We start from the raw sequence: 24,007 nt of genomic DNA on the forward strand, positions 1-24,007 counted from the left end.
GAGCTGTACAAATCCACTGATAGCAATGGTTATATTCTCTGCATCTTGTGTGCGCAAATCTTGCATGCACAAATACCCCCATGCGAAGGAGCCCTTCGGTCAATACACAGAGTTCTTCACCGCAATAACTCCACCTGTACCTTTACATCTGTGTCACGGCGTAGCTAACACACACTCCCGCTCGCTCCTCCACCGTCGCGCTCATCCTCGTGTCACTTTTATTGATTTTTTTCTCTTTCTGTAGCCTTGGATCCCCCGTTTGGCCTGAGGGCCAGTAACATCTCCGACTCGGGAGCAGTTCTGCAGTGGGTGCCACCGAGGGCGGACGTGGAGAGTTACATAATCACCCTGACGCACCACACAGGTCAGTAAAGATCACGCAGAAACCGCATGTTTACAGACATCAATGGGACATAAAACCACACGCTTGCCTGGGGAACAATAGAAGTAGCTGGCAGATATACGGACGCGATCATGGTGACAGCTGGTCCTTGTAAATAGCCATTAACCTCTGCAGCGGAGAGCCATTGCCGCCTGCACGGTAGAGCTGTATACGCTACCTGTATAATGTCTGACTATATGTTGTCTCCTATCATTCAGTTCCAGGGGAGACCATTCTCATTGACGGGGACAGCCAAGAGTTTCAGCTGCAGAACCTCCTGCCACATACCCATTATTCAGTATCTCTGGCAGCCAGCGTTGGGCCCCAAGCCAGTCGGAGTGCTGGCGTCAGCTTCACCACATGTAGGTATACGGGCTGGCCTCCCTCTATTCAATGAAGATAGGATTTTTATCATAACGATGGTAACTGGTGCTTTTTTTTTTGTGTTTCCCTCTTTTGTTGGATTATCTGATTTTTGTTAATAGTCGTTTAAAAAAATTGTGCGTGTTACATCTGGAAAAACGGCCATTTTCCATCCGCTTGCAGTTCAGTGTGACGTCCTTATGCAGTCCGTGTGTCCGTTTTTTTTAATTCCATGAGCCATTCATTTCTCATGTCCATAAAAAAAAACAAAAAACAGGCCCAATTCTTTTTTTGCATCTCTCAAAAAAAGCGGACAGCACATGGATGGCACGTGAGGGCTGTTTGCTTTTTTTTCAATCCCCATTGACTTTAATGGGCAAGTCTTTCCATAAATTGGGTCTGAATAGTGCATGCAATCAGTTTTTTCACATGTTGAGTCCATTTTTTAATTGGACTCTATATGGACAAAAAAAAAAAAAACGCTACTTTGATGGGGGTCTTAAAGGGATTTTTCTGTTTTATGCTACTAAAGCTTAAAGAGTACCTGCACTTTCACTTCAGAGCGCTCCATCACCTGTTCTCTGGACCTTCCGGCAGCTGAAGACTGCCCCATATAGTGCTATGTGGGGCAGTCTTCAGCTGCTGGGAGAAGCCAAAAATGCCCGGCGGAGCAGGAGGACTCCGAAGTGAAAAGGCAGGTATACTTTAAAGAGGTTGTACCAAGATAGAAAGTTATTCCCTATTCACAGGGTAAGGAATAACTTTACGATAAGTGGGGCGTGACCACTGGGGCCCTCATCAATTCCAAGAACACAGTCTCAACAGTCCTCGCACAAATGAAATCGTGGTCGCACATGCGTGCAGCTGCTCAGCTTATTATAATGACACTGGAGATTGATGAGTCAGCAGTTTCTAGCGCAATCATTGAAATGAGCATTGGCAAGCATACACAACTGCAGGGACCCTCAGGACCCCCATTATCAGGATTGTTGAGAGTCCCGGCATCAGACCAATCGAAAAAAGTTATGCCATATTCTGCAGATTTGGTGCAACTACTTTAATTGAAAATATTCTAGTATGTTCTATCATACTTTGGAGGGAAATTTACTGAAAACTAGAAATCCTGTTCCAGGCTTTAGGGGCACTTGGGGAAAGTCAAGTTGGTGAAAGATACTCCAGATTTATTAAGACTTACACGCCTCTGAATAAGCATGGCACATTTTTGGATGTTTTTGCACCAGAAGTACAAATCTATGTCAGCTATGAGAATAACGCTATAACTTACAGCAGTTTGTGGTGTAAGATATAATAAAAGTGGCGGCTGCTGGAGACCACACCTCTCCTGTTAAGCCCCAATCGCTTTTTCAGCACTTAAAAAAAGTGCAAACAGGGCAAAACAATTGTGATTTATAGTGCAGCAGTGGTGAGCGCTAGAGATGAGCAAGCGGGTGCCGGCAAGGGGTGGGGAGTGGCAAGGGAGAGCAGGGGGAACGGGGGAGAGATCTCTCTCTCTCTCCCCCGCTCCCTCCTGCTCACTCCCGCAGCACAGCGCTCACCCCCGCCAGCCCCGAATCTTTGCAGGCAAGCAGGCAGGTACTCGGTAAGGACGATACTTGCTCGAGTATCTGTCCTTACCAAGTACGCTCGCTCATCTCTAGTGAGCACACTAGCTTGCAACTTTTTGACGTACAAGTTGTGGTGCACAGTCTTAGTTGGGAGTTTACTAAGACTGGTGTTTCTAGTGCCAGTCTTAAAAGGGTTGTACCAAAATAGACTTTTATTTGGGCATATGGGCATGGGTTGTTCTACTATGACAAAACCTTTAAAGGGTTATTTCCAGGAATTAATTATTGAAGACCTACCCTCAGGATAGGTCATCAATAGCTGATCGTCCGGGATCTGACACTCAGGATTCCCGCCAATCAACTGATCCTCTGGCCACTGTCAGTGCAGCCAACCAAGATGTCACATTGGGGTTGGAGCCAGAAGATAAACGGGAGCGAAGATGTCTATTACATTTCTGGCCCTGACCAACGGGCTGGATGTCCACATCGGTGGTTAGGACTGGAAGTGTAATGGATGATTTTACTCCTATTTAGTTCAACAGGAGCAAAGCCTCATATAAAAGCCTCATGTGAGTGTTAAGGCAGCAGAAATACAGTCCTAAGCTCTCGCTCACAACCTGAAGGTTGAAGGTTCAATGGTTCAGGTAGCCGACTCAAAGTTGACTCAGCCTTCCATCCTTCAGAGGTCGGTAAAATGAGTACCCAGCTTGGTGGGGGTAATAAATTACCCAAAAGTGCTGCGGAATAAGTTGGTGCTATACAAATAACAAGATTTATGTGTTTATTTATTTCAATTCCGGCTCTGACCCCAATGCAGACATCCAGCTCGGCTCCGCTGACAGCGGGCAGGAGGATTAGCTGATCAGTGCAGATCCTGAGGGCAGACCCCTGCCGATCAACTATTGATGACCTAGCCTGAGGGTAGGTCATGAATAGCAAATTCCAAGAAAATGTCTTTAAGTAAGTCATTTTATACCCTCAATATATTGTGTTGGCTTTCTCTAAAGTCTATTTAAAAGTTGCCTCTCGCTGTACAAAGTATTATTTAAAGTCTTCTAGAATAAATTGCTCCCCTGCCTCTCAGTATTGTACATCCGTATTATCTCATTTAGATAGACGCATTCCCAGATAGGTATTGATAGCTGCACATGAATGACCTATTAAACTAGGAATAGGGCTCTAAACTCAATTTGTTCTATGACTGGTAGCGAGTGCAGTTCTTAAGGGCTCCGTGATCAAATCTCTGATAGATCCTGCGCTAGTAAATTGAATTTATTCTGTGCCGAAAATATGTAAATTGCATCAATTCTGTAGCTCATATTTGGCAGGATAAAGACTATTTTTTCCTGATTTATGACGGTATTGATGTCCGCGCAATCTATGTCTCAATGTCTGAGAATTTACATAAAACACAATAGAACACATGAACAGTAAAAGCTGTCAGATACCAAAGTTATTCTATGCTAAGGGGAAACAGCAAGACTGGAATGAGACCGAAATGGTAATTCTAAGACATTGCATAGTCGAGAACTAGAATACAGGCGGCGGATAGAATAGAAACGGATGGACATATCTACAGAAATGTTACAATGATAAAAGTTTATGAACCCTAACCATAATCTATACAAGATCTCCTACAGCCATAATACGACTTCTGTCTAGTTGTAGCCGTTCCTGGTAAGGCTAGATGAAAGCATATGTCTTTCCGAGATTCCCAAAGCACAAATCTGAGTAGTTATAAGGTCCTCAATTCTCTTTTAACCCCTTAAGGACCAAGCTGTTTTGTACCTTAAGGACCAGACACTTTTTAGGGATTTTACCCAAGTGGTGGTTTTACTGCTCCATTTTTTTCCCTTTAGCTACCAAAATTATTTTTGCTGCGTTTTTTTTTTCCGTGACATATAGGGCTATTCTTTTAATATCTTTTTCACTGACTTTTTTTTTTCCGTTTTTTTGTTCTATTTGGGGTAAAATGCTAAAAAAAAAAAGATTTTTTTTTTAACATTTATAGTTTTTTTTTTTTATTATTTTTATATTTACACTAAGATAAAGTATGGGAATTGGTTCCTCTATTTGTTTCGGACGTTTTGATATATAGTATGTATGGTTTTGGTTTATAGGGCGCATACGGCGATGGTTTTTGTTGGCGTCTGCTTTGTGTTATTCTCTTTCCTATGTATGTATTGTTGTTTTATTGTGTTATTTTGTCTTACTTATTTATGTGATTATGTTTTTTTACCATGTATGTCCTCCATGACGTCATACAAGACCTCTGAGGGACATTCACTTTTTTTTTAAATTTATTTGACACTTTCCCACTATAGCTAGGGCGTCCATAGGAGCCCTAGTTACAGGGTAAAGCAACCCCAGTGGTGACATTAGTCACCTGCAGAGCTGCCATGGTCTAGTCTGGCCCTCCAGCTCTGCAGTAGCAGGGAATCCTGAAACGTCGCCTGTCTTACTTTTATGGAGGAATAAAAGCCATTTTTTAATTTTGCAAAAAAATCATCAGCTGCTGCCTGGTCACTCTATATCTTCAGGAAATCCCTGGAGGTCACATGACACCCCCCCCCCCCTGAGGCTCCCGTAGTGAAAGTAAATGTTACTTTCAGTTTCCCCATACAGTGCTCACTGAGCACTGTATATCGGGGAAGCAGAAGGAGGAAGGGTTAAAAACCTCTCCTGCCTTCTGCTCCGGGTTATCTGCTGTCACTAACAGCTGATAACCCGTTCCTGCTCTGACTGATTGCAGAGGCAGGAGACTTACAGCACCGCCGTAATTTTACTATCGGCGGTGCTCTAAGCCCAGGACCAGCCGCTGTAAATTTACTGTGGCTGGTCCTAAACAGGTTAAGATCAGTCCTGTTGGTGTCTTATAGGCCAGGGCAAATTTTGGAAATCTGGCATGTGTCATTTTAACAAAAAACTGTAAAGTTTTTACGCATCTAATTGACATTGTTCTTCATCATATATTGCACTTTATGGAGGTCGTAAAAGTAGACCAATATGATTTGCATATACAGGAAATATATACAAAAAAACCATCGAGCACCTAGAAGAAGTTGTCGTTTTGCTGAAAAACTCGGCATGCTGTTCCATCTTAGGCAGATATGCAAATGATTAGAGCTGCGGCATGAATAGATGAACAGTCTTGCCATCTGAGGCCCTCAAAGTGGTTCCATCCGTGGCCTATAAAAAGGCCAAGAGCCCAGCAAGCTGCAATCTAAATTTACCATTGGCGGTTATGAAGTGATTAATGGAAATGAGTCATCAGAAAATGACCTATTGTATAAATCAAGATTTTATGTTATTTTTTAAGAATTTTTGGTGATAATTTATTTATATTTTTCTTATAATCTATAGTTACAGGGAACCAGCCATCACTTTTACATCCCTAAACCTGCCTACACAGGTAAAAAAAATGAAGTAGTGTACTTTTCAAAATGTATTTTGGTATACTTGATCAATGTATCCCTTTAAAAAAACATATTACTTTTCCAACTCTGCATGGTAGTTCTCAGTGAGTGGTCTGGTGAGTAGGCTGGACTATGTCCCCCCCTAACACCGCCCTCTATGGCACTGTAACGTAGTGATGTAAGAAACATTACTTAATCGTCGCTCAAAATCTGTATCAGCTTATGCACTGCTGATCAGATCCGGAAGTGAGGGTTTAGTGTTATATGTGCAGTTCAGCCTAGTGAATCGGCCCATAAAAGGGCTAGATGAACTATGCATGCGCCAGTCTGGTACTTACCGATGTGTGCAAAAGACTTTGAGCTGAGTGTCAATGACTCCTACGTCAACCATGTCACAGTGCCAGAAAGGGACAACTAGGAGAGACACCCACCTCACCCACTAGAGATTCTCGGCCATTCAATAAATGACAGGTGAGAGCTGCCTGTGATTGGCTGAGCGCTCAGCCAATCAGAAGCAGCTCTTTCAGCAGGAGGGGATTTTAATTCCCTGCCTGCTGAAAAAACTTCTGTGCAGAGCTGGGGACAGACAGGATGCAGCTGAGCCCCAGCAGCTGAAGGAAGGTGAGTATGTGATTTTTAATTTTTTACACTAGTTTGCCTTGTTTTTCAGGGAAGGGTTTATATTTAAAGCCTTTCCCTGAAAAACAATTAAGGGGTGCCGGCAGCTGGATCCTCCAGCGCATCTGTCATCTGTGACAGCTGCGGCAGGGAATTCTTTATTCTCCGCGGGGAGGAAGAACTCCTTTGCCGCATCTGTCATCTGTGACAGGTGCAGCAGGGAATTATTTATTCCCCGCGGGGATGAAGAAAACATCTGCCGCACGTGGCAGATGTGTTCTTCATCCCCGCGGGGGACACGGCAGTGGCGGACAGGTAAGTATATACATTTTTTTTTCACTAAGGGCTTAGTCAGACGGGCGTTTTTTGCCGCGATTTGCGCATGCGCATGCGTCCGGCGATTTTTTAAAACCATTGCTTCGCAATGGTATCGGACACATGAGCGCTTTTTATGCGCTCGTCCGAAAAATTATAGAACAAAAAATCGCAGATCGCACCTATCTGCGATCTGCGATTCCTGTACGCTTCTGTATATGCGCTCAATGGGGCCGGCGGCAGCAGCGCCGACCCCATTGAGAACATATAGAAGACAAATCATTCTTCTCTGCCACAGCTGTAACAGCTGTGGCAGAGAAGAACGATGTTTGCCCATTGAATTCAATGGAGCGGCAATACAGCCGCTCCATTGAAAGCAATGGGCTGCCGGCGTGCGCGGGGTTAATTGTCGGGAAGGGGTTAAATATATAAACCCTTCCCTGCAATTCATGTTAAAATGTGTTAAAATTAAAAAAAATTGTATACTCACCTTTCCGCTGCAGCCGGAGTCCAGCCGCGGCCGCAGTCAGTTCTCCTGAACTGCTTCTCGGCACTATTCAGCCGGCGGGGCTTTAAAATCCCCGCCTGCTGAATGATCTGCTCTGATTGGTCACAGCCTGACCAATCAGAGGCCGGTTTCACTCACACACCCATTCATGAATTCATGAATGGGTGAGTGACTGCTGCCTCTCAGCGCTGAGCCAATCAGGGGCAGGTCTGACTCACATCCATTCATGAATTCATGAATGGGTGTTAGTGAGGCATGCCTCTGATTGGCTCAGCGCTGAGCCAATCAGGGGGCAGGTCTGACTCACACCCCCTTCACACCCACTGCAGGACGGCTGCCCGGAGCTGCAGGCAGAAGGTGAGAATGCAATTTTTTTTTATTTTAACACATTTTAGGATGGATTGCAGGTAAGGGCTTATATATTTAAGCCCTTACCGACAATTCATCCCGGGCTCGCCCGCAGCGCATTGCTTTCAATGGAGACGGCTGTATTGCCGTCTCCATTGAATGCAATGCGCTGGACAGCTCCGGCCCGTTTCTAATGAAACGCGGCTAGGAGCAGATTTTCGGGCGATTTGCGGGCGACTTGCGCGCACCGGTCACGCGATTTGCGGATGCGCATCCGTCATGCGATCCGCAAATCGCGGCAAAAAACGCCCGTCTGACTAAGGCCTAAAAGTGATGATTTTTCAAGGAAGAGCTTAAATTTAAAGCTCTTCCCTGAAAAATCACTTCAGGGGTGCCGGCACACCATTGCCTTTAATGGAGCCGAAAGGAGCAGCCATGGCTTTCAGAACAGACATTTTGCTTGAAGGTGATTTAGGACCCATAGCACACTTGTAGAGCCCTTGATAGGCCAAAACAACCCCCAATGACCCCACTTTGAAAACTAGACTCATTAATGAATTGATCTAGGGGTGCACTGTGTATTTTAACCCCACCATTTTTGAATCAATCTAAGCAAAACAGAAGGAAAATTTTTTCATTTTCATTTTTTTGGCAATTATGTCATTTTAAAAACAGTTTTTTTTTTTTTTGTAAAGCACACATATGAATGAAGACTTTAACCCCAAAATGGATCCCCCTGTTTGTCCCGTGTTTAGAAACATACCTATTGTGGCATTAATACTATGTATCTATGCACAACAGGGCTCCAACCGAGTGGAGCATCAAACTTCAACTGTTTTTTTACTTTTACATGATTGCCATTATCCATTGAATAACAGCGATCACGTGACTGGGGACCGCTCACCGCAGCCGTCGATCACTGCTCCAGGCTCTTGGCTACCTTTAGGAGCCAGGAACAAGGGGGTTTTAAATTTCCTGGGCCCTCCTCAGCTACTGCGCTCATGACTGCCATTTTGCCGACAGGCGCATGCGCCGAAGTTGGGAAAAGCTTTCAATTACTATGGCAATCTCCGGCTTTTGTGCATGCATTCGCCATTTTGGTGACAGGCGCATGTGCAGAAACTGGAGAAACATCCACGGATAAATCCAGGAGCCTCAGGTATGTAATTTGAATGAACTCTAACTTTTTTCAAATTTTATTTATCTACATGCGATCAGCGCTATCCATTGGATAGCGCCAATCGCATGACCCGCAGCCGTCAGTGTGGAGCTGTCACGTCTTCAGCTCACATGGCTTTAATCCTCAGAGGAAGCATGTTTTTACGTCCCTGAGGATTAAAGCTTAGCTAGGACATAAAAAGGCAATAGGGCCATTACTGGGGTTAAAAAGTACACTGCTTCATTATTTTACCGATGTAGACAGGTTTAAGGACACAAAAGTGATGGCAGGTTTTCTTTAAAAGGTTTTAGGATCTTGCAGTGGCCACTAAGCCTCATAATAGTCTCATGTTTCCTGTTTTGTTCTCTAGTTATCTCATTATCATCACAGGTAGGATTGCAACATATAGATAGCACAGCATTCAAGAAGTTGGTCACAGCTCCCCTCCTCCCCCTCCCTGCATACTGACCTCTCCACAGGTCATAGAGCATGCCCATGTCACTCTCCCATAGAAGTCGATGGATCATCTCCTGCCCATTTTGTTTGTGGCCCATTTGGTTGATATAAAGTGTATCTCTATATGTTAACTAAAGCTCAGGCAACATCACTGCCCGCATAGTCATGTGCAGACAATAAACTAAAAAAATCTAGATTCAAAAAATAAAAAATGAGATTAGGAAAAAGGAATATGTGTCACTATCTGGTTTTAATTAGTAAAAATATATATTTGATACATTCCCTTTAAGGTCTCCTTCACATATAATGTTCACTTTTTTTGCATTTGTTACATGTGTTTTAATAAAATATGTGATTGTTCCCAGTGAGAGGAACCAAGTAATCTTGTAGATATGATCCCTTTTATGTTATAGTGAGCTTTAGGGTGGTTATTATCAACCCTTCATCAGGCTAATGGCCGATAATAACCACCGAAAGCTCACACTTTGCTCTACTGGCTAACACAGTACCAAACCTTTTTTTAAAAAAACACGCTGCATATATGGCCTTTATGGCATTTTTTCATAGGTTTCTCTATAGGACTAGAAAAATGCCAGAAAAATAATTCAACTACAAAACGTTTAAAAATTAAAGAAACACCATCAAAAACGCTTGTAAAATAAAAAAGCTTTGAAAAGCACTTGAAAGCGTGGTTTCACACCTTTGTTGCGGTTTCTGCTTCTCTGCTCCATTTGGGGAACAAGCAAGGGAAATCCACGCAGCCGAATGGTTTATTGTCATTGTCCATTGACTATTATGGGGTTCATCCACTTTCAGCCCAGCTGTAGTAAATCCAAGCACTGCATGCAGGGAAATACATTGAGAAGAGAAAACCTTCGTGGTTATTGCCAAAGATAGAGACAAAATGGCAGATTAAGAGTGGACACTAGAGATGAGCAAGCATGCTCGATAAGCCAAACTACTCAAGCGAGTAGTGCCTTATTCGAGTACCTGCCCGCTCATCTCTAAAGATTCGGCTGCCGGCGCGGGTTACAGGTGAGTTGCGGCGGTGAGCAGGGGGGAGCGAGGGGGAGAGAGGGAGAGAAAGATCTCCCCTCCGTTCCTCCCAACTCTCCCCTGCCGCTCCCCACCCCCTGCCGGCACCCGAAACTTTAGAGACGAGCGGGCAGGTACTCGAATAAGGCACTACTCACTTGAGCAGTTTGCCTTATCGAGTATGCTCGCTCATCTCTAGTGGACACCCACTTGCTATGCGATAGCTTTGCGATGCGAGAGTGAGTGAAAATGCAGAATAATGAAACCAATGATTTTCAATGCCCCGGGGACCGTGGGGATGAAGGCATCCTCTGCCACAGCTGTCACAGCTGAAAAATCCCCGCCTCCAGAAAGCACTGCCTCTGATTGGCTTAGCGCTGTGGCCAATCAGAGGCAGTGCCCAGGCGTCATCGAATGACAGTTGAGCACTGCCTCTGATTGGCTGAGTGCTGTGGCCAATTAAGAATTTTAGCATAGATTTTGACATCACTGTTCAATGGGGAAATGGGTCAAAATATTGCTGGGGAAATAGCGTCTTTACCAGATTTAGGCAAAGTGACAATCAAAGCTTCCAACATTTCTGAAGATAAAGTATACAGATGAGCGAACGTGCTCGGCCACGCCCCTTTTTCGCCCGAATACCGCGATTTTCGAGTACTTCCGTACTCGGGCGAAAAAATTCGGGGGTCGCCGTGGCGGCGCGGGGGGTTGCAGCGGGGAGTGGGGGGGAGAGGGAGAGAGAGAGGGCTCCCCCCTGTTCCCCGCTGCTACCCCCCACGCCGCCACGCCTCTCCCCGCCCCCCGGCGCACCCGAGTACTTTTCACCCGAGTAGTGAAGTACTCGAAAATCGCGGTATTCGGGCGAAAAAGGGGCGGGGCCGAGCACGTTCGCTCAACTCTAATAAAGTACCCTTAGCCATAGCCGCATTGAACACCAAAACTAAATAGAGAGTCAGAAGAGTATTTTTAGAGTATCCATTGGGAAAGCCATCTGAAACCGGCGATGTAAGACCTTTCAGCATTTTAATGGCCTCTAAGACCTCAAATGCAGAAATAAGCTAGTTGTTCGGGAGATAGGTGTGGAAGGTTAGTGCTTTAAAGAAAATCCAAGATTTCCTCAGGTTTTGGTTATAGAGAGAAGAGTAGTATGAGGCAAATGCATTACCAATTTCCTAAGGGTGGTTAATTTCGTGACCTTTGGAGTCTAGAAGAAATCCAGCATAGGATTGCATGTTCATTTTCTGAAAAGTAATGTCATTAGAAGTCTTTGAAGTTTAGCTCGTAACTTAAATATCTCTTCTGTTCTGTGGGGTGAGGGGTTCGCCTTATTTAAGGAGTCAATGCTGTTAATTTGAGAGGTCAGAAAAGTTACTTCGTTTTCACTCTTCCCTCTTCTTTTTAGCCCTAGAGCACGATTTGTTAAAACTAGACCTCTCATATAAGATTTATGAGCGTTCCACACCAAAAATACGCTGGGAGCGGAGAAAGAATTGATATTAAAAAAAACATTTCCATCTCAGTTTTCAAAATAGATTCATATTCTGGGTAAAAAAGAATGTATTAATTCCATATCCCTGGGAAGGAGGGGAATGGGAAAGCCTCTCTTGTATTGATAAAAATATGTGGGCATGCTTCGACCAAGTAATGGTTCCTATCTCAGTCTGTATGACTTCTCCCAACCCTCTAGCACTAGAGATGAGCGAGCACCAAAATGCTCGGGTGCTCGTTACTCGAGACAAATTTTTCGCGATGCTCGAGGGTTCGTTTCGAGTAACGAACCCCATTGAAGTCAATGGGCGACTCGAGCATTTTTGTATATCGCCGATGCTCGCTAAGGTTTTCATTTGTGAAAATCGGGGCAATTCAAGAAAGTGATGGGAACGACACAGAAACGGATAGGGCAGGCGAGGGGCTACATGTTGGGCTGCATCTCAAGTTCCCAGGTCCCACTATTAAGCCACAATAGCGGCAAGAGTGGCCCCCCCCCTCCCAACAATTTTTACTTCTGAAAAGCCCTCATTAGCAATGCATACCTTAGCTAAGCACCACACTACCTCCAACAAAGCAGAATCACTGCCTGCATGACACTCCGCTGCCACTTCTCCTGGGTTACATGCTGCCAATTCCCCCCCCCCCCCACGACCCAGTGTCCACAGCGCACACCAAACTGTCCCTGCCCAGCCTTCAGCTGCCCTCATGCCACGCCACCCTCATGTCCATTTATAAGGGCGTCTGCCACAGGAAAAGCAGGCACACACTGCAGAGGGTTGGCACGGCTAGGCAGCGACCCTCTTTAAAAGGGGCGGGGCGATAGCCCACAATGCTGTACAGAAGCAATGAGAAATCCAATCCTGTGCCACCTCCATCTGGAGCTGCACACGTGGGCATAGCAATGGGGAACCTATGTGCCGCACACTATTCATTCTGTCAAGGTGTCTGCACGCCCCAGTCAGACCGCGGTTTTTTATAAATAGTCACAGGCAGGTACAACTCCGCAATGGGAATTCCGTGTGCACTCACAGCATGGGTGGCTCCCTGGAACCCACCCGCTGTACATAAATGTATCCCATTGCAGTGCCCATCACAGCTGAGGTAGTAATGTCGTGCTTAATGCAGGTGAGCTTCGGCCCACACTGCATGCCCCAGTCAGACTGGGGTTCTTTAGAAGTGGAAACAGATGCATTTACAACTCCCTGTGGACCGACAGCATGGGTGGGTGCCAGGAAGCCACCGGCGGTACATAAAAATATCCCATTGCAGTGCCCATCACAGCTGAGGTAGTAATGTCATGTTTAATGCAGGTGGGCTTCGGCCCACACTGCATGCCCCAATCAGACTGGGGTTCTTTAGAAGTGGAAACAGATGCATTTACAACTCCCTGTGGACCCACATCATGGGTGGGTGTCAGGAAGCCACCGGCGGTACATAAAAATACACCTTTGCATTGCCCAACACAGCGGATGTAACGTCAGCTGTAATGCAGGTGGGCTAAAAATTCATTTGATTACACTGTAGGCGAGGGCCCACAAAAATTGCTGTATCAACAGTACTAATGTACATCAGAAAAATTGGCCATGGCCAACCAAGAGGGCAGGTGAAACCCATTAATCGCTTTGGTTAATGTGGCTTAAGTGGTAACTAGGCCAGGAGGCAGCCCAGTTAAAATAAAAATTGTTGGAGGTGAAAGTTTCAACGCTTTAATGAGCATTGAAACGTATAAAAATTGTTTAGAAAAATTATATGACTGAGCCTTGTGGGCCAAAGAAAAATTGCCGTTCGGCGTGATTATGTGAGGTTTCAGGAGGAGGAGGAGCAGGAGGAGGAGGAGGAATATTATACACAGATTGATGAAGCGAAAAGGTCCCCGTTTTTGATGGGGATAGAGAACGATGCTTCCATCCGCGGGTGCAGCCTACGTATTGCTTAGGTATCGCTGCTGTCCGCTGGTGGAGAAGAGAAGTCTGGGGAAATCCAGGCTTTGTTCATCTTGATGAGTGTAAGCCTGTCGGCACTGTCGTTTGACAGGTGGGTACGCTTATCTGTGATGATTCCCCCAGCCGCACTAAACACCCTCTCTGACAAGACGCTAGCTGCAGGACAAGCAAGCACCTCCAGGGCATACAGCGCGAGTTCAGGCCACGTGTCCAGCTTCGACACCCAGTAGTTGTAGGGGGCAGAGGCGTCACGGAGGACGGTCGAGCGATCGGCTACGTACTCCCTCACCATCCTTTTACAGTGCTCCCGCCGACTCAGCCGTGACTGGGGAGCGGTGACACAGTCTTGCGGGGGAGCCATAAAGCTGTCAAGGGCCTTAAAGAGTGTTGGCCTGCCTGTGCTGTACATCCTGCCTGATCTCCGCGCCTCCCCTGCTACCTGGCCCTCGGAACTGCGCCTTCGGCCACTACCGCTGTCGTATGGGAATTTTACCATCAGTTTGTCCGCCAGGGTCCTGTGGTATAGCAACACTCTCAAACCCCTTTCCTCTTCGGGTATGAGAGTGGAAAGGTTCTCCTTATACCGTGGGTCGAGCAGTGTGTACACCCAGTAATCTGTAGTGGCCAGAATGCGTGTAGCGCGAGGGTCACGAGAAAGGCATCCTAACATGAAGTCAGCCATGTGTGCCAGGGTACCTGTATGCAACACATGGCTGTCCTCACTAGGAAGATCACTTTCAGGATCCTCCTCCTCCTGCTCCTCCTCCTCCTCCTCCTCAGGCCATACACGCTGAAAGGATGACAGGCCAGCAGCATGTCTACCCTCACCAGTGGGCCAAGCTGTGTCTTCCCCCTCCTCCTCATCATCATCCTCCTCCTCCTCCTCCTCCTCCTCACCGCGCTGAGATATAGACAGGAGGGTGCTCTGACTATCCAGCGACATACTGTCTTCCCCCGCCTCTGTTTCCGAGTGCAAAGCGTCTGCCTTTATGCTTTGCAGGGAACTTCTCAAGAGGCATAGCAGAGGAATGGTGACGCTAATGATTGCAGCATCGCCACTCACCACCTGGGTAGACTCCTCAAAGTTTCCAAGGACCTGGTAGATGTCTGCCAACCAGGCCCACTATTCTGAAAATAATGGAGGAGGCTGACTCCCACTGCGCCGCCCATGTTGGAGTTGGTATTCCACTATAGCTCTACGCTGCTCATAGAGCCTGGCCAACATGTGGAGCGTAGAGTTCCACCGTGTGGGCACGTCGCACAGCAGTCGGTGCACTGGCAGATTAAACCGATGTTGCAGGGTGGCAGTGTCCGTGTGGGACTTGCGGAAATGTGCGCAGAGCCGGCGCACCTTTCCGAACAGGTCTGACAAGCGAGGGTAGCTTTTCAGAAAGCGCTGAACCACCAGATTAAAGACGTGGGCCAGGCATGGCACGAGCGTGAGGCTGCCGAGCTGCAGAGCCGCCACCAGGTTACGGCCGTTGTCACACACGACCATGCCCGGTTGGAGGCTCAGCGGCGCAAGCCAGCGGTCGGTCTGCTCTGTCAGACCCTGCAGCAGTTCGTGGGCCGTGTGCCTCTTATCTCCTAAGCTGAGTAGTTTCAGCATGGCCTGCTGACGCTTGCCCACCGCTGTGCTGCCACGCCGCGCGACACCGACTGCTGGCGACGTGCTGCTGCTGCTGACACATCTTGATTGCGAGACAGAGGTTGCGGAGGAGGAGGAGGGTGGTTTAGTGGAGGAAGCATACACCGCCGCAGATACCACCACCGAGCTGTGGCCCGCAATTCTGGGGGTGGGTAGGACGTGAGCGGTCCCAGGCTCTGACTCTGTCCCAGCCTCCACTAAATTCACCCAATGTGCCGTCAGGGAGATATAGTGGCCCTGCCCGCCTGTGCTTGTCCACGTGTCCGTTGCTAAGTGGACCTTGGCAGTAACCGCGTTGGTGAGGGCGCGTACAATGTTGCGGGAGACGTGGTCGTGCAGGGCTGGGACGGCACATCGGGAAAAGTAGTGGCGACTGGGAACTGAGTAGCGCGGGGCCGCCGCCGCCATCATGCTTTTGAAGGACTCCGTTTCCACAACCCTATACGGCAGCATTTCCATGTTGATAAATTTTGCTATGTGCACGTTTAACGCTTGAGCGTGCGGGTGCGTGGCGGCGTACTTGCGCTTGCGCTCCAACACTTGCGCTAGCGACGGCTGGACGGTGCGCTGAGAGACATTGGTGGATGGGGCCGAGGACAGCGGAGGTGAGGGTGTGGGTGCAGGCCAGGAGACGGTAGTGCCTGTGTCCTCAGAGCGGGGTTAGATCTCAGTGGCAGGTTGGGGCACAGGGGGAGAGGCAGCGGTGCAAACCGGAGGCGGTGAACGGCCTTCGTCCCACCTTGTGGGGTGCTTGGCCATCATATGTCTGCGCATGCTGGTGGTGGTGAGGCTGCTGGTGGTGGCGGCTCCCTGGCTGATCTTGGCGCGACAAAGGTTGCACACCACTGTTCGTCGGTCGTCTGCACTCTCAGTGAAAAACTGCCAGACCTTTGAGCACCTCGGCCTCTGCAGGGTGGCATGGCGCGAGGGGGCGCTTTGGGAAACAGTTGGTGGATTATTCGGTCTGGCCCTGCCTCTACCCCTGGCCACCGCACTGCCTCTTGCAACTGCCCTGCTGCTGCCCTTGCCTCCCCCTCTGAAGACCTGTCCTCAGTAGGCGTAGCAAACCAGGTGGGGTCAGTCACCTCATCGTGCTGCTGCTCTTCCTCAGAATCCTCTGTGCGCTCCTTCCTCGGACTTAATGCCCTTACTACTACCTCACTGATAGACAACTGTGTCTCATCGTCATCGGCCTCCTCACCCACTGAAAGGTCTTGAGACAGTTGCCGGAAGTCCCCAGCCTCATCCCCCGGACCCCGGGAACTTTGCAATGGTTGGGCATCAGTCACGATAAACTCCTCTGGTGGGAGAGGAACCATTGCTGCCCAATCTGAGCAGGGGCCCGAGAACAGTTCCTGGGAGTCTGCCCGCTCCTCAGAATGTCTCATTTTCATGGAGTGAGGAGGCTGGGAGGAAGGAGGAGCAGCAGCCAGAGGATTCTGAGTTGCTGCAGTGGACGGCGCAGAACTCTGGGTGGACGATAGGTTGCTGGAAGCACTTTCTGCCATCCACGACAGGACCTGCTCACACTGCTCATTTTCTAATAAGGGTCTACCGCGTGGACCCATTAAATGTGCTATGAATGTGGGGACGCCAGAAACGTGCCTCTCTCCTAATCCCGCAGCAGTCGGCTGCGATACACCTGGATCAGGAGCTCGGCCTGTGCCCACACCCGCACTAGGGTCTCCGCGTCCTCGGCCGCGCCCACGTCCTCTAGGCCTACCCCTACCCCTCAGCATGCTGTATTACCAGGAATGCAGAAACACAACACTGTAATTTAATGTGCCGCTTATTGGCCTGTGGTTGTAGGCTGAGTTCGCTTACGGAATGCCAGGAAATAATTTTGCGCAAGCCTGCTGTAACACTTAGCTGGCTGCGTATTTATTTTGAGAACTACAACCCGCAGCAGACACAGACCCAGAACACTGAGCAGAGTGACAGGCAGGCCAAATAGTTTTTTTTCAAATATTTTTTTCAAAAGGACCACTGTGTATATTCAATCTATAATATATGTCTTCTGGCCCTGCCTACACAATTCTGTCCCTGATGTGTGTGTCACGGAACTGCAGTGTTGCACTGTTATTAAGTGCAACAGAGCGGTGATTTCAGAGCCAGGAAATAATTTTGCGCAAGCCTGCTGTAACACTTAGCTGGCTGCGCTTTTGTTTGGAGAACTACTACCCCCAGCAGACACAGACCCAAAACACTGAGCAGAGTGACAGGCAGGCCAAATAGTTTTTTTTCAAATATTTTTTTCAAAAGGACCACTACGTATATTCAATCTATATATGTCTTCTGGCCCTGCCTACACAAATCTGTCCCTGATGTGTGTGTCACGGAACTGCAGTGTTGCACTGTTATTAAGTGCAACAGAGCGGTGATTTCAGAGTCAGGAAATAATTTTGCGCAAGCCTGCTGTAACACTTAGCTGGCTGCGTATTTATTTGGAGAACTACAACCCGCAGCAGACACAGACCCAGAACACTGAGCAGAGTGACAGGCAGGCCAAATAGTTTTTTTTCAAATATTTTTTTCAAAAGGACCACTGCGTATATTCAATCTATATATGTCTTCTGGCCCTGCCTACACAATTCTATCCCTGTAGTATTACTGCAGGGCGCAATGCTCTGCACGGCCGATATAGCAAAAAAAAAAAAATGTGCAACACTGCTAAAAGCAGCCTCCACACTACTGCACACTGTTAGATGTGGCCCTAAGAAGGACCGTTGGGGTTCTTGAAGCCTACACTAACTCCTAACGCTCTCCCTACAGCAGCTCCAACACTATAGCACTGTCCCTCAGCTATCTCACAACGCATCTGAGGCGAGCCGCGGGAGGGGCCGATTTTTATACTCGGGTGACACCTGATCTCCCCAGCCACTCACTGCAGGGGGGTGGTATAGGGCTTGAACAACGCAGGGGGAAGTTGTAATGCCTTCCCTGTCTTTCAATTGGCCAGAAAAGCGCGCTAACGTCTCAGAGATGAAAGTGAAAGTAACTCGAACATCGCGTGGTACTCGTTACGAGTAACGAGCATCTCGAACACGCTAATACTCGAACGAGTATCAAGCTCGGACGAGTACGTTCGCTCATCTCTATCTAGCACCCAAGAGGAACATATCTATTCTTGAATATGAGGAGTGAGGCAAAGATAAAAAAAGGTGTAATATCTCTCAGAACCATGAAGACAGCGCCAAGTATCTTGCAGTTTCTCTTAAGGCCGGATCCATAAATGAATTAACGCTTTCCAATCCACTGTCTGACGTCTGAAGACATTCTGATTGAAGGCTGTACAGCTCCGATGTCGGAAGACGTCCGGCAGGGTATTCTTACTGTTTATTACTGGCTGCTCTGTTGTTGGGGGCCTCTCCAGCATGTCCCATACCACAGTCCTGGCTCTAGCCAGCAGATGGTGCCATTGTATAATGGCAGAAAGAGAAAGCCCTTTAGGAAACCCTGAATCCAAAATTGGACTGCAAAGGGTTTAAAGTGCCTTTCCGAATCTTAGAAATTTCTTTCAAAACATGTGTGAAGAATCTAGCTTGCTGTTTATGAGAAAAATATACCTTTACTAAGATAATTGGGCCATTGTTCATTTCGCAAACAAGAATCCTGAAACATCCTTGAGAGTCTAGGTATACATTTTGTTAAGAAAATGACACCGAAAGACGAAGTTCAATTAACACTCCTCTTTTTTAATTAGAATTAAGTGCAGTAAAAAGGTGTGGGAATTTAGGATGCGAGCACTTCGGATGCTTATCCTTTATGAAATGTGTTTCTTGAACAAAAAATACATCGCTGCGTAATTTGAGGGCCTCACGCAATAATAAACTACGCTTAAATGGGCTGTTCAAAGCCTTAACATTTGAGGAGGAAATAGTTATAGTCATATTGTACAAATAAGCAAATATGCTGCACTGTATTCATGGTAAATCGAGGGTGGTGGACGTGTAGCATGCAGCATGAATATATTAAACTAAACAATTAAAGAACTGGAAAGAAATATAATATTGTTCACCTAGTCGGCACGGCACCAAAGGTGAGTAATAATAAATATTGGGGGAGCTTAATTGAGGTGTTTAATAATTTATACACCTTAAGTAGCTCCTTAATGTAAATTGGTATCAAGAGGCAGAAAAAGATAACAACATCATTACAGCACTAATCAATTAAGAATAACGACTATTCTAACCAACAGAGGTAAGGTTGGGACATCGGAATCCGATATATCGAAATATCGATATATCGCTAATGCTTTGGCGATACTTTTCATCGATATTGTTATGTCCGATATATCAGTAACATCGATAGTTTAAGGCGATATAATATCCATTTTTGTAAAGAAACGTGTCTTGTGGTCCGGTGACCAGATTTTCCCTCTTTAGATTCTGCCCTTTCCCTTCTGTTGGTACAGGATGTAGTTTTGCTCGAGGCACTAATGAACTTATAAACAAGTTCTAGAAACTTTTCGAAAGTGTGAGGTGACTCTTTTTCACCCATAAGTTTTGCTCCAGGCAAAACAACTCTCAGAAAAAGTGGGGTCTTCGGCCCCTCCTCCACATGAGTTTGTTCATCGCGTTAGACGCAGACTCTGAACGCTTGCATCTAACGCGATGGCTGTGGGCAATGCTTTCTAAATGAAAGCATCTCCACATGCAGATGGAGGGCTGCGCTGAACGCACGAAGGTCGTGTCCATAAAGGAGACGCGGCATGTTGTGCATTCAGCGTCTAACGTGAATGCAGCGCCCATAGAAAAGATAGGAGACCCGTCTAACGCAATTACAATTGCAATCCGGGCACAGCGTTCGCGTTACCAGGCCCTGTGTTGTTTACAAGCTGCCATGGAGACTATTGGTCCCTCAACGGCAACTTAAAAAAATGCAGAGAGTACTCTCCAACCTACCTTCTGGGCTGGAGATGCTGTTACGTTCTGGTCCTGTGGTTGTCAGACTTAGTTAGGATAGTAATTTGGGCATCATTCCCAATAATTGTAGACCTACCAGTTACCATCATCATTATTTAGGGTATATTAGTATCGGATCAACTACAGGATTCCTCGTATTGCCACCACCCAATATCTGATTTAAGAATCACTAGTGCCTTTTATAACTATAGGTATACATCAAATTATTCAAAGTCCCTCATCTTTATTAGTGGAGGGTACTGGATGTACTTTGGGTACCTATCGAGTGTCTAATGGGGGTATCGTATTGGTTATCTTCTAACCCCCTATTTCACCTCAATTGATACATTGGTTTTGTTTTTGTCGTTTTGTCTCTTTGTCCTATGTGTCTATGAGGCGTATGGTTTTAAATATGATAATAAAAGTTAATTTTTAGGGGATCAATACAGTGATATTATTTTAGGCTCTTCCTTTTGATCCCTCTGCCTCAGTGAGAAATGTTTTATTTTTATACACCATTTTAAAAAGTCAGTATATCGAAATATCGGTAGTTTTCCACCAATATTTTACAAAAATCGATAGTTTGTTCAGCGATAGTCGATACTATCGACTATCGATATTTTTCTGTCGATGTCCCAACCTTAAACAGAGGACCACTCTTGTGTAACTCAAGGTGGAGACTTGTTCATTGGAGGAGGTGCGGTTTGGTTAACAGAAATGCTCCATGTTTTAAGAAGGGACAACCTGTCTATCACAAATGCTCTGTTCCTTAAAATAAAAAGTTTATTGGGGAGGCCTCATTAGTACTTAATGTTGGCTCCACGTAGACTAGAGGTAACTGAAGAGAATTGTCTGCGAAGTTGCAAAGTTGCTCGAGAAAGATATGGAATTCAGTATAGAATTGTATGGAGTGGACAGAGATCCTCCAGTCTTCCTTCAGCTAGTAATTTCTCCTTAGTTTTTGTAGAAATGAATTTGAGCCAAGATGTCTCCGAGTATTTCCTGGGACAGAGTGAGCCTTAGGGATCCTGTGGGCTCTATCAATAGCATAGTCCAATGACGATAAGGTTGGGAGCGGTTTGAAAAGCTTGATAGTGAGGGAGATCTGTTGGACATACAGATTCCGGAATATTATTTCTTCTCGACATGTCCTTAAGGTCTATAATTTTTTTCACACAGACTGGAAACTTCCTCTTCCAGAGCATTATGGGCGTCCGTCCACTAATTGGTTATGTGCGATGGAGAATTTGCCCATTTTGGGGTCAACATGGCCTGTGCGGGCGCCCAGCCAATCAGTATTAGACTGCGGCTGTCAAGAAAGATTTTGCGCATCTCGAGATATATCTTTCTTAAGTGACAAGAGTAATTCCTTCAACGTGTTAGTAGAATACTGATTGCGAGAGAGTTTTCCATGTCCAGGGCGTCAGATGTAACGGTGTCAGATCCTTTTTTAGAGGAAGGCCCCTTAGAGCAAAAAGGAAGCCTGTAAGGAGCCAGTAATGCTTCTTTTAGTAACTTCTCAAGCAGTTAGTTTGTGTTCTACAGCTTCAGGTGATAAAGAGTGAGTGGTTGATTGTTACAAGCGAGAGTGACTTTCATGGGTTGCCGTTATAACCTTATCTGGGTCAGGGCTATGGTCATAATTTTCAGTATTTTTGCCAGCATTATAAGAGTCAGAGAAAACAAAATTGTAAGCTTCCTTGGAGCTGTACATTTAATACCCTTTTTCGACCCATAATTGGTTGCAGGTTGCAAATTCTGCGTAAATTGACAATGCTTTTGGAGCTGGAACAGGAAAATAGTGGTATTGAGTAAAATGCTCTTGTGATTCATGGACCAATGGAGTAGAGGTGATCTCAAGCATAATATAAAGAGTAGGCAAAAATTGGGCCAAATGATCCTGTTGTGGGCTACGGAGCTACAGGCAATTGGTATTGCAGCGTTTAGTCAACCACGGCTTTCTAAGAAGTATGTAGTGTTGATATACATAACAGACCATAATAAGTGTAGACATCTTCTTGGTAGAATCAGGAATACAAATGTAATACAGATGAATAAGTAATAGTCTTGTGTTAATTAACCCTTTCCAAGACTGTACAGCTCCAATGTTGGAAGACATCCGTCAGGGTTCTCTTACTGTATATTGCCAGCCTCCCTGTTGTCGGAGCCTATTCAACATGTCACCTCATGCAGTACTGGCTTTAGCCAACAGATAGCGCTGTTGTATAACGGCAGAAAAAGAGTAAGCCCCCTAGGAAAACCAGGATACAAATTGGATGGAAAAGGGTTAATGAGTAGCTGGTTCTTGTCTCAGCAAACACATTGAAGAGGCACATTAGACTCATCTTGGACCATCCCTGCACCAAAAATAAAAATGTATGCCAGCTATAAACTGGTGTTGATTTTAGCCATAATTAACATCATTTCCAATGCTGCTAAGCCCCACCCACTTAAAAAAAAGCTGTTAGGCTGGCCTAAAAAAAATGTAAAAGTTGCTCTTTTTTTGTAAAAAAAAATAGCGGTGTGCAAAGTTTTCACCAGATATCCAGTGAAGGTTTAATGTTAAATTCCTCTTTATCCGTCCATCATATTCTTTCAGTGCTTCCAGTACTGAAGCAATTTTATTTTGTGCCAATTTGGCTACTAGCAGTATGGACTCGTAGCAGTAATGTACTGCCTTCACAAAGGGCAGCATATTAAGCCTCTGGCAAAGACAGACTGACTGGTTGCTGCCACCATTGGCATCAAGCAACTAATACATATACCCCACCCCACCTATGCCAATGAAGTGAGTTCAGGATGAAACATAGTAACTAAGTTTTCATCAAAACTCACCTAAAAGTTTGTTTCACAAAGTAAGCATTAAACTTAGAGTAAAATGATGCATAACAGTTCACCATTTACTTTACCGCTTACAAATGATACAACCTCTGCCAACACATCACACTGTGTTAATCTAAACCCTAAAATTCAGCAAATTAAAATTTTCTGCACAAAAATAATCCTCCGGTAGCAGATCATAAAGCTGTAAAGCGCTCATTCATCTTGGCACATGAAAAAAGCAGGTTGAAAAAAAAATCTGTTTGACCAGCGCGTTTCTTGGCAACCAGGCCTCTTCATCTGAAGGGCAGGAAATAAGGTATTTATGCCTGAATTGTAACTTTAGTCTCATTAATGGAACACTTTATTCTGATGTTTTACATCATCTTTCGTGACACAAACACTGCACAGAAATAAATTACATCGTTGCCGATAGTCGAAAAGAACTTTTTGTTACAGACAGGCCAATAGCAAAATAACAATAGTGCAATCAAAGGGGTTGTACCAGAAATGATCCCCTATCCACAGTTTGCTAACTGCTTTCACTAAAAGTCCACATAAAAGTACAGCCGTCAACACCTGAGAATTGGAAACACTTCTCCATCGACCGGTTCTGGGTTTGTCCTGGGGACTACCAGTTTCCCAGAAAGTCTGAATCAGTTTTATGACAGTTCCGGCACTTGATTGAAAGCCTCTTCCACCTTGCATGAACTTCTGTTACTGACCATCAGGATAATCTAAATTTTATCCTGGATTGTTAATGACATCCGTGCCGTATAATTCAACATAACTTTATTAATACTCAACATGACATTATATATAACTTGAAAATAGTTGCAGGTATTGAAAAAATGACTGTGCCTATCAATTTCTGATAAAATTCTTCCCTTAAATGATGTATCCCATAACCCCCTTTCCATTCAAGTTTTTTAGCCTGAATCCAAGATGGCTGTCACAAGATGGCCAACAGGCACCACCGTAGTGTCAAAAAAGTTTGCCCCCACCCATCTGTGTTCTTCAAAGTTTTCTACTGCTA

The 24,007-nt window shown here is 45.8% G+C and overlaps 1 protein-coding gene across 1 annotated transcript in view; it reads left to right on the plus strand.

The window, feature by feature from the left end:
* Window positions 1–24,007, plus strand: part of TNR (tenascin R) — a 509,827-nt gene that overhangs the window by 437,868 nt on the left and 47,952 nt on the right. The window contains exons 15-16 of the mRNA XM_066597493.1: window positions 245–364; window positions 601–744. Of these exons, the coding sequence (XP_066453590.1) occupies window positions 245–364; window positions 601–744 (264 nt within the window). The remainder of the gene's footprint in view (window positions 1–244; window positions 365–600; window positions 745–24,007) is intronic.

This window comes from Eleutherodactylus coqui, chromosome 3 (genome assembly GCF_035609145.1).
Source record: "Eleutherodactylus coqui strain aEleCoq1 chromosome 3, aEleCoq1.hap1, whole genome shotgun sequence".
In the NCBI taxonomy this organism is placed as follows: domain Eukaryota; kingdom Metazoa; phylum Chordata; class Amphibia; order Anura; family Eleutherodactylidae; genus Eleutherodactylus; species Eleutherodactylus coqui.